The sequence below is a fragment of the Alosa alosa genome, chromosome 13 (assembly GCF_017589495.1).
Source record: "Alosa alosa isolate M-15738 ecotype Scorff River chromosome 13, AALO_Geno_1.1, whole genome shotgun sequence".
NCBI lineage: Eukaryota > Metazoa > Chordata > Actinopteri > Clupeiformes > Clupeidae > Alosa > Alosa alosa.
In genome coordinates, this window is record NC_063201.1 from 12,018,436 (window position 1) to 12,030,316 (window position 11,881).

Genomic DNA, 11,881 nt, shown 5'->3' on the forward strand with positions numbered 1-11,881 from the left:
GGAGAGAGAAAGAAAGGGAGAGAGACAGAGAGACGGAGGGAGAGAGAGACAGAGATGGGAAAAGAAGGGATGAGAAGGGTCCCAACATAAAGAATAGAATAGTGCAGATCACTACGGGAGAGGTAGAAATAGAGTGAACACTAAAGAGCAGTAGTATCGTGGGGCAGTTGGTGCAGATTCTGCTGAGCTCTGATGAAGAGAGAGAGTGAGAGAGAGAAAGAGAGAGAGTGAGAGAGAGAAAGAGAGAGAGTGAGAGAGAGAAAGAGAGAGAGAGTGAGAGAGAGAAAGAGAGAGATGAAATGAAAGCGTGCTGGTGCAGTGCAGATTGCGTTGAGCTTTGGAGGCCCCTTCAGGCCTCGGGGCTTTGCTCCTACACTGCACCTGCTCCATCCCCTAGGGTCACTTCTGATCCAAGACCCCTCACACACACACTCTCTCTCACACACACACCCACACTCACCTCTATCACTCCTCTGTCCCATTCACTCTTTCTCTCTGTCTTCTGCATCAGTCTTTCTTTTGATGTAACCACCCCACTCTCTGTCCTTGGCTCTTTCGTTTCTTCCTCTTTTCAGCATTCCTTTCTTTTTCTCTCTCTCCCTTCATGTGAACTCATTTCAACTAGTCTCTATCCCTTGATCACTCTGCTTTTCTCTCTCTCTCTCTCTCTCTCATATTCCCACTGTAGTTTGGACCTCTTCCTCCCCTCCTCTCTATTCACCAGTCCTTTGTGCATCTGTTCTGTCTAATTCCTTCCCTCTCTCATCCTTCTAATTCCATCCCATAATTCTCCTCTCATTTCTCCTCTATTCAGTCCTCCCCACATTTCTGTCCCTCTGCATCTTCTCCACCTTCTCCTCACTTGCTTTCTCACTCCACCTCTCTCTCTCTCTCTCTCTCTCTGTTGCTCTCTCCATCTATGCCGACACCACATGGCATCTCTTTAATCAGCAGCCTCTACGGCTGGATGCCTGCCACTTGTTAGGCAGATTGAAAATGCACACCCACACACAGAGTACACATACACAAACAGACATACACACACACACACACACACACACACACACACACAGAGTACACACATACACACACACACACACACAGAGTACACATACACACACAGAGTACACATACATAAACAGACACACACACAGAGTACACATACACAAACAGACATACACACACACACACACACACACACACACACACACACAGAGTACACACATACACACACACAGAGTACACATACACACACAAAGTACACATACATAAACAGACACACACACACACACACACACACAGGTACACATACACAAACAGACACACACACACACACAGGGTACACATACACAGACACACACACACAGAGTACACATACACACAGACACACACACACACAGAGTACACATACACACAGAGAGAGTACACACACACACACACACACACACAACAGATATATACACACAGTTTCTACAACACACATGCAAAGGATTTATAAACACAAACACACACACACATACAAATATTTACACACAATTAATTAATAGAGACAATTGCAGAGCAATAATGACTAAAGATCACACTGTCTGGACATGGAAGAGATTACTACATACATAGTCCTACAACACACACAGAGGCCATTAAGAAACAATTGTCAGTTTTAAAATTGTCACAGCTATTTTAATGGGATCATTTGGAGTATTCATTGTCATACACCTAGTTCTTTCTATGTCGCCACTGTACATTATTAGTACATAGTATGTTAAGACACACACACACACACACACACACACACACACACACACACACACGTGTACCAGCAATCATTTTTTACAATGAAAAAGGTATGTCAACAGTATATTTTCAGTATGGCTTTTATAAGCATGTCATGTGATCATTAGACGGTGGCCTGAATGGTGGCATGTCAGAGAGTATCTGATTTAGACTGTGTCAAACCTTTGGAATGTCTCGAGATACTTCTGGACCTAGATCTCTTTTCTAATATACAGCCTCTGAGAGAACTCTGACGTTTGGTTCCACACTTTCAGATGATTGCCGTAAATCTCTTGACATTTCATAACACTTAAGTTCAAGTCAATGTCTGTTCAGAGTAAAAGTTTATATTTACAAATTACTTGCCAAAGCAAATTCATAGCTGCAGTGATTTTGATAGGACTTCATCATCATCATCATCATCATCATCAGGAAGTTTGTATATACCCTGCTTTGAGCGAGTTCATCTCAAGAACCTCTGAGAAGGGTTCACTGTTTGACCTTTACGGTAAGGTCAACCCATCCATAGACTCTCCTACAAACGTGTACCATGCTGCATATCATGACTACATGAGCACAAAATTTTTAACTCTCTACATTTGCCATTCCTATCACACAAGATCACTGGTATCTGTTTTTGTGCACTTAATTAATAGAATGATATAGAATCCTTTACATGTTCAAAATAATATTCTTATATACATCAGAGATAATAATGAAAAAAAAAAAACATACACAGTATAAACGAAGCAAAGAGACGTGTGTCAGTACATAAAGGAAAGTAATGGCTCTGGTTTCAAGTATAGGCAGACAGAAAAAAAGAACACAAATGTCAAAACAAGCTGTCAATCAAATGATCTCCACCAGGACTAAGGCAAACTGTCTTCAGTGTGATTCCTCGCATACTGTCAGTTGGCCTCCGGCTAGTTGTGTTATTAATAACTCTCAGTTTGCACTAGTTTCCCTTTTCTGCAAGCGCACACATGCACACTCTCTTTCTTTCTCTCTCTCTCACACACACTCACATACACACACACACACATGAACACATACTCTCTTACTCCCCCCCTCTCTCTCTCTCCCACACACACACACACATGAACACATACTCTCTTACTCCCCCCCTCTCTCTCACACACACACACACGAACACATACTCTCTTACTCCCCCCCTCTCTCACACACACACACACACACACACATACTCTCTTACCCCCCCCTCTCTCTCACACACACACACACATGAACACATACTCTCTTACTCCCCCCTCTCTCACACACACACACACACACACAACGAACACATACTCTCTTACTCCCCCCCTCTCTCTCACACACACACACACACACACACATCACATGCATTAAGAGGCTCAACTTTCAGTGAGACCACTCTTTGGGTAATTGTGACAACATACTGACCACTCTTGGCTTGCTGTTAAGACTAAAGTGATAATGAGTGTGATGCTGTATCTTCACTTAAGGCAGAAACGGGCAGGACTGCACATTAGGGGCTCCACACACTAGTCCTCTCTGATGCTACACAAAGAATTACGGCACCCTCTTCTGGTAACACAACGCAAGTGACACACCTCTCCATTTTAGATACTGATGGTATGTTCAGGCGGACATGACTGTTACCCAAACAGAACAGTGCCACCGCTGCTTGTGCAGATAGCTGTGGGTCGGCCACTACCACCTGACCGAGACGGTGAAGCTCCGTCATGGAGGGCTGCAGGACAGAGGCAGCATGTGTCGGCCGACGCAACCAGAGCATGACCCAGAGCAGTGGGTACGACTTACGTGGGTACGACTTACGTGGGTACGACTTACGACCCACGCTAACAAACCAAGGGCTCTTTGTTACAACTTTATTTAACATGCTCTTGCTCTCTCTCGGCGTGTGAGATGATGATTGTTTCACTGTTGATTAACTCTTGAGCCTCTACATCAGGAAAATCAAAAGGGGAAAAAAACTGTTCTGCAAACGTTAAATTAACCATGACTCATTTCATAACTGTTAAATAAACCACAGGCATAACATGTGCGTGTGCAGCTATTACGTGGGATGCGTAGTAATGAGTGCAACAGGGGACCTTAGCAACAGTAGGTGGTTCTTCACAAGGGACCTTAGCAACAGTAGGTGGTTCTTCACAAGGGACCTTAGCAACAGTAGGTGGTTCTTCACAAGGGACCTTAGCAACAGTAGGTGGTTCTTCACAGGGAAGAATGCAGTTAGGTATTTACTTCCATTTCATTCTTTCCAAATATATGGAGACACACGGATGCTCTGTCTGAGGCTGGAAGGCATCAAGGCATGTCTTAATCAAATATTAGTATAAAATGCTGCCTTCTAAGACACCTCCATCACATTTTGAAGGTAGCATACATGCATCCCTTACTGCCTTCAAATCCCACAATTGAATACATGAATGATGGAGTCAGCTGTTGGTAAATAGAGGCTGAATGAATGAATGACAGACTGCATCTTAGCAACAGTGTTTTGCATTGCTGCCTTGATAGGCTGTTTGAGGGGAAGTTGGTAGTAGGCACTTTGGTGCCCGCCATGGCACCCCACTCACTGGACAGCTGAAGGTGTAGGAGAAGCAGGCCTCCAATTCACAGGGCACACCCTACACAGGGCACCTATCAGTGGAGAGGTGTCAGACGACTTAAGGCTACTCCCCTGGTCACAGTAAAATCAACAGTGCTCAGTTAACACTCTTTTCAGACCAAAAGGGGGGCAATTTAACATACTCCTAAAGATGTTTTGGAATTAACACTTTTACACTTTTGATTTTACCATGGGGTCACAGAAGAGTAGTCTGAAGCCAACCAGAACAGTGGAACACAGCTACCATCAGTGCGCCCCTAATGTCTAAAAGCTAAGAGGAGGATCTTGTGTGTAAGTGTGCAGCATGATCAATAAACCAAAGCAAGCAGTGGTCAAACAAAACCTAGAGTAGAGCGACAGCCCGCTGGTCCTTTCACAGCCTGAGAGATACCAAGGGCTCTGGTGGTAGGGCAATAACGTGGTGTTAACATGCAAGCACAGTCCATGTCCATTAGAATATTCTTCAAGGAAAAGTGGACCATGTTTACATTCACGTGTGTTTATTTCAAAGTTTACAGAACTGGCTGCATATGGATGAATGTGTGTAAGTTAGCTAGCTAGTGGTCCACTTTCACCTTTTAACCAAGGATGCAAGCAGGGCATGTTTAGAAACAAACTGTTAGTACTGCCATATTACCACCATGTTACTGACCTCCAAATTAAGCCCAAGGTCAAACAATTTTGAGCCTTCACATCATAAGCTCGTATTTGTGTCCGTTGTTTCAGAATGGCTGAAAGGCTTTCTGGAACATTCCTGGTTTGGATTTAAGTGAGTATGTGATGTGAATACATCTCCTGTCTTTCATCCTAAGAAAGCAGCTTGGAGATTTCTCAATCAATCCAAGTGAGAGGCAAAGAACTGTGTCCTCCACCCTGACCCAAGATTCAAAGGTCAGGGCATGACACTTCCTGTTTCTGCTCCACATCCGACCCACCGTCCGTGTCCATGTCAGAGTCGAAGAGCGAGCGTCCTGAGCGGTCGCTGGCCGGTGAGTGTGTCTGTGTGTCTAAGTTTGCGAGTAAGTGTGTGTGCGAGTGCGAGTGAGGGTCAGAGCGACTGCTGCTTGCGTCGCTCTCCTCCAGCGTGTCTGTCCTTGAGAAAAGCCCAAAGTCCAGCAGGCAGGCTGGGGAGGACCGGCCACTCTCGCTGTCCTCTCCTGTGTAGCACCAGTCCTCCGGGTCAACAAACCACTCGGGCCAGAACCGGCGCAGACCGGCCACAGTACATGGCCAGGTTGATCAGCTCTCCTGGGGGATGGGGAGGCACAGGGGGGGGACAGAAAGGGCAAAGGAATTATTATCTACATTTTAAAATCCGATGTACTGAGATGTAGATAGACAGATAAAAATACAGATACAAAGATTTGCAGAGATAGAGATAGCAGTTCATAAACTATTTTTGACTGTAGTGAACAGACAGATATGCACTAGAGCTGTACAGAGGTAATGAACAGTTCGACTAAATACTGCTACTTCCATAAACATTTATATATATTATAATATATATATATAAATATATAATTATTATAATATTATTATTAGCATTGTATTATTACTATTGTTCCAAATCTTGGTTTAGCATAATTTAGTTCAAGCACAGTGCAGTGATCTGGATAGGCTGGATTTCCCAGCATCATGATAACATTGATTTAGCCATAAACAAATAAATAAAACAGCAATTGGCTGGATGTAGATTCCTCAAATTTCACTTCCTCTTGTTTTCAGTGTGTCGGAACAGTGCAGCTATAGCACCCTCTAGTGGTCAAACAGCAGCTCATTTTATAACATCCAAGGTTACCAAACTGCCTTGTTATCAAACACACAAATGGCCTACTGTATACTACCTCATAGTGCTCCACTACTGGTTACGAAATGAAATGGCCTCATAAATAAACCATTTGACCCACTGATGAACACAGCGCCCAGAGTCCCTCATATTACAGCGTCCATCAACCTTCAGACGATGATTTCTTCAAGGTGACATTCAGTGCAGTTAGGAAACACCCTGGGTCTGACCGCGTGCACCACCACAGAACATGATGTCCCTAAAGCACTTTGCTATCCCAGTGCAGCTGAAGCAAACTCAATGGTGTGTACGAGGTAGATTTACGATCAGAACAGCTATTATATTACATCGAATATCAAAAATTGTAATGAAGCCACTTAGAATCTTGATAGAGATTGTGAATTGCTTAGGCATTCTAAATACAACGTAATAACCCTATTATTTACAACATGTTTTATTTAGCAGGTGCTTTTATGTCATATGGACAGCAGAGTGTCCGTATTTATTTTCATCAGTGTGCATGTGGTCAGGATATCAAACCCATGACTATGATGTGGGTGCCATCTTGCTCTCACAGTCTCTTCTATTCTGTTTGTTTTGTTTTGCTTTGTTTTGTTTTGTTTTAGTACTGTCACTATTTTATTTCCTAGAAAGTCATAACTGTTCTGTTGCACAGACCACAGATTGCATATATTATGGACACAGGTGATGGACACAGGTCATTGTGTGTGTGTGTGTGCGTGTGTGTGTGTGTGTGTGTGTGTGTGTGTCTGTGTGTGTGTGTGTGTGTGTGTGTGTGTGTGTGTGTACTGCTATTACCTTTGATGAGCTGCTCTGGGCGTGTGCCAGGCAGACTCCACATGGCCTGGGCCAGGTGCCCAAACACGGTGGCGTCCACGGTGGTCAGCTTTGGCCCCATGATGTACTTCTTATCACCTACAGGGCACGGAAACAGATCATTTAACTCTCTCACTCACACACACACACACACACGCACACACACACACACACACAGACAGACACACCTCTTACCTCAATTGCTGTAATAGGATAGTTTAAAGTTAGCTTTGACGAGCCAGACCCACAATAAAATGTAGGGTCTGGGCACTCACCGTTCGCAGTGCTCAGTCCGAGGGGCGGGATAATCAGTTGTCTTTCAAATTCCCTCTGCACGCTAATAGGACAGCGCAGCTATGAGTCCCATGCTTTTCCCACTAAGCTGAGCTGGTTGGCTAGTTCAAACGCTTGCCAACTTAATAAAAGCTTAACTCGTGTCACACTGTTCGCCAACAGCAACATCCATCTTTATTTTTTTTTAAGTAGCAGGGAATTCAAGCCAAACCGTTGGGTAAACTCTGCCATCAATCATTATGTTAAGCCCACCCAATCCACTCTATACACCCATTTCATTGGCCTGATTGAGTTTCGATTTCTGGAGCTCACAAGCCAACGGAGAGTTGCTAGACTAGCCCTGGCAGCAAATTAATTTGGACAGCAGATTAATTTGCTGCCGCTAGGGGCGCGTCTAGATTTCTAGGCTAGTTTAAAGTAATTTCCATTTACAATAAACTACCAGAATATGTATTACTGTTGCTATCCAAAGCAATTTGTGATTTTATATATTATCAGCAGTCTATTAACAGTATTCCTTAGAACCCATAACAAGAATCATCAGTGACAGGGCTATGTGCATTGGATCTGAATAATTGACAGCCATTACATTTCATAATGAAGAGGCAGAATTTCCAATTTCTCACCAGTAGAGGGCAGCACAGCTACAACACTGTGCTACACTGTATCACATATAATATTCGTAAACATCTGGCTGATGCCTTCATCCAAAGCGACTTACATATGCCAATTGCTACAAGGGCAAGTTTCCCCAGAGCAACTTAAGGTTAAGTGCCTTGCTCAAGGGCACACCCGTGGCAGCTGGGACTGGAACAGGGACTGGCTTGCTAGTCCAGTTCCTTAGGCACTATGCTACCACCTCTCCACATGGACTGGCTACTGCATGCTAATCCAGTTCCTTAGCCACTACGCTATGACCACCCCACATACAGGGACTGGCTACTGCATGCTAGTCCAGTTCCTTAGCCACTACGCTATGACCACCCCACATACAGGGGCTGGCTACTGCATGCTAGTCCAGACCACCCCACATACAGGGGCTGGCTACTGCATGCTAGTCCAGTTCCTTAGCCACTACGCTATGACCACCCCACATACAGGGGCTGGCTACTGCATGCTAGTCCAGTTCCTTAGCCACTACGCTACCACCATCTCACATACAGTTCTACCTTGGACTAGGTAGCCTCTCAGTAAACACATGTTTCATCACTGACTTCAACTGTCCCACTCTCTTTCAATACAGTAACGGTTTGCTCTGAGACAAACTAAAACACCATCATGATGGTACAGTATAATATAGACTTGTCAGACTGTCAAACAGTCACAACTGAATCTCACAACTGAACATACACACAGAGAGAGAGAGAGAGAGAGAGAGAGAGAGAGAAAGAAAGAGAGAGATAAAGAGAAAGATAAAGAGAGAGAGAGAGAAAGAGAGATAAAAAGAGAGAGAGAGAAAGAGACACTATTGTACACACCGAGTAGTGTGGCCAGCGTCCTCATGTCTTTCTCCATGAGTGTGTAGACCTCCTCTTTGGAGAAGCGTCCGATGCCATGGCCGTACATCTCCTTCTTGACGATGCTGCCGGTCACATGGCTGATGATCCACTTCTGCAGGTCGCTCAGGGGACCCGTGATGGCCAGCATCTTCTGAGTCTCCTCCAGGTTGTCCACCCACTGGCAGTATGCAATAGTCCTGCGAGCACACACACACACACACACACACACACACACACACACACACACACACACACACACACACACAGACACACACACACACAATATACAAAAAGCATGAATTAATGTGTGGAGATACACCTATAAATACATGTGTAAATGCACAGATGTGAAACCATACGAACACAACACAGTCTATCCCTCTCACTTAATCTGTACATACAAGAATAACCATATAACACAAACGTTTGGATCGATTATAACTTAAAAGTGGAAAGACTGTTATTTACTGAAAACAATTCTGTTTTTAGACACAGATTTAAAACAATAGAAGAAATACAACCACTTTGCTCTACACTGTGATCCTGGGGTCTGTTTGTAAACAAACTTGGTTGCTGTGGACAGGCCAAGCATTGATTACTTCACAACAGCATTGACGACAGATAACAGTAAAAGAAGGGGGAGAGGGACAACACCACCCCAATACACACACACATACACACACACACAGTCTATGTGATGCGCAGGACTATGCAGCATACCCACTTAAAAAGCATCACCATCTCAGTATACTTACTTAAAATAGGTAAGGATACGTATTAACATTTGAAGTTGATAACAGTATACTGTACCCACTACAGCTAACTAGACTACATCACAGTATATCCACTACAGCTAACTAGACTACATCACAGTACACACACACACACATGTCCCCGCACCATCATCAGAACCACAATCCCCACCCTGAACCAGATACAGGAAGCACACACACACACACACACACACACACAGACAGAGAGAGAGATCTTAATAACTGTCACACTCTGTCTCTGTGAGAGCTGGAGGAGACTGGAGGGAGGTAGTGGCTCTGTTCATTCCGCTGTAATACAATCTGGGCCTCTAACAGAGTCAGACCCCAAGGAAATGGCAGAAGCCAGAAGACAAGAAGCAGTACAACAATCACAGCAATGATAGCTTCAGCGAAAGTTCTACTAGGAAGACTGTGAGGTGTAGCTTACTCCCATGCTTACACGGAGCCAATCTTAGCTTTGCCTACTCTTTCGGAAAGCCCTGCAATCTGATCATTCACCATTCAATCAGCTAGCCCTGGAATTCAGTGGGCTCTTTTAAATATGTACCACCTAACACTGCTTCTGCTTCTCAGCACGCTGACTTTGACGCCCTAGCTCAGGCTTCCGCGTGGACCTGGGCTCTCTGCATTTTACATCTTGCCCCTTCTGCCCCTCAGTGGCTGCTATTTTGTTACAATCCCGGCAGTACTGCTTGCTGCGCTTGTTCAGACCTGTGCGTCCTTCAGTCAGGGGCCACTGCATGTCGCTTCATCGGCTTAATCTCTGCATATCGAGCCAGTCACGCCACGCCTGTTGCAGCCAATTCCACCACTACTAAATTACTGCCAGATCCTCAAGTTAATCCCTGTTGCAGGCCCATGTCGCTTTCGCCGCAACAATTTCAAGCTTCCAGCTGGCCTGGTTGGTAAGGTTATGGTTTCTTCCCAAGCTCCTTGAGCTGGGCTACACTTCACCCACAGTCATGTAAACCCGCTTGCCAATCGATATTCTGGCGGGCAGCAAACAACCGACTTGTCTGACACGGTTTAACTTTCACTTAAGCCTCCTTACATAATTCCTGCTGACTTTATAATCCTTGCGATTGTGCTGTAAATTGCTTGCCCTGCACCATGCTGCCGCTGAACCCAACCCTGTATTAAGACCTGTTTTAATTGGATGTTCTACACTCACTGTGGTTATCTCAGTCTACCTTTGGTCACAAGCAGGTTGTCTTTTTTGTGTAGCCTCTTCATTTGCCTCGCTGCTGCATAGGCTTTAGGCCAGGCTTACCTGCCTGCTGGACCTTCGGTTCAGTATCACTCCTCGGGCATGGCCGCGTGGAAGCCAGTTCATCGCCTGCATTCGTTTTAATCATCTGGGATTGCGCCCCATACCTTCTGGTAGGAAGTCTGTTGCGCTCTCTCTCCCTGGTGATTCGATTCTCTGCATGCACTCTCTGCCGCGAAACAAATTAATTCTCAGCTACCGCTGATTGTGGTGTCAGCGGTAGCCGAGAGTAGTCCCCGGACGTTCTCAAGCATCTGGGTTCTCAATTTTGTAAAATCTTACACCAAAGCTCAACCGTCGAATTCCGCACGCCGCCCATGTCATCAATTGCCAGTATGTCACACAAGCCATTATCTAGGCAAATACGCCAGGTGTTTTCTTTCAATGCCCGTATTATGTCAGTGTCCATGAGCGATTACCACAGTGTGGGGCTCATGCCCACATGGTTGAGTTGCCAATTAAGAAGTTGTGTCATTTGTGTATGTAACATATCCTTCTTAGCGCCTTTCTTCAGATAAGTGTTTAAAATGTCTTTTCTCTGATTCCCAGATCGCGGTATTGTCTCCCTTTCTAGGAATTCTGGCAGGGCCTCACTTTGCTCACTGCCCACCAGTGGCTCCGCTTCCAGCACCCATATATTGGTGTTAATTGTTACCTGCTGTTCATGATTATGCCTGCAATTTTACATTTCTCGCTAGTTGTGGGTTTTAAATGGTGGCCTGGTGCTGGAAGTTCTGGCGGATCAGCTACTCAACGAGAGTCGCTGGTTGGTTGTTTCCACCCGATGACATGTTTCCATGTCACGCTTCTGTCTAACCACTCCTTCCTTCCTCAAAAGAGGGGTCAAACAGAGCGGCCCATCATCACTGCAGACTCCCAAGTCTCCTTCCAGGCCAACGCGAGCGCCCTTCCATGCACCCCTCTTTAGACAATAAACGTGGTCTCTCTGCGGTCCGCGGATTTCAGCCCATCTAGTCACTCCCATCAGTCACATTGATTGCTGACTTGAATTGCCGCTTTAGCAGGATCCTCTGCAAA

The 11,881-nt window shown here is 45.0% G+C and overlaps 1 protein-coding gene across 1 annotated transcript in view; it reads right to left on the minus strand.

Moving 5' to 3' along the window:
• Positions 1 to 3,096: 3,096 nt before the first annotated feature.
• The window catches only part of faxcb (failed axon connections homolog, metaxin like GST domain containing b), a 19,932-nt gene continuing 11,147 nt past the window's right edge, over positions 3,097 to 11,881 (minus strand). The window contains 4 exon segments of the mRNA XM_048260076.1: positions 3,097 to 5,600; positions 5,602 to 5,635; positions 6,993 to 7,109; positions 8,783 to 9,000. Of these exon segments, the coding sequence (XP_048116033.1) occupies positions 5,273 to 5,600; positions 5,602 to 5,635; positions 6,993 to 7,109; positions 8,783 to 9,000 (697 nt within the window). The 3' untranslated portion in view covers positions 3,097 to 5,272.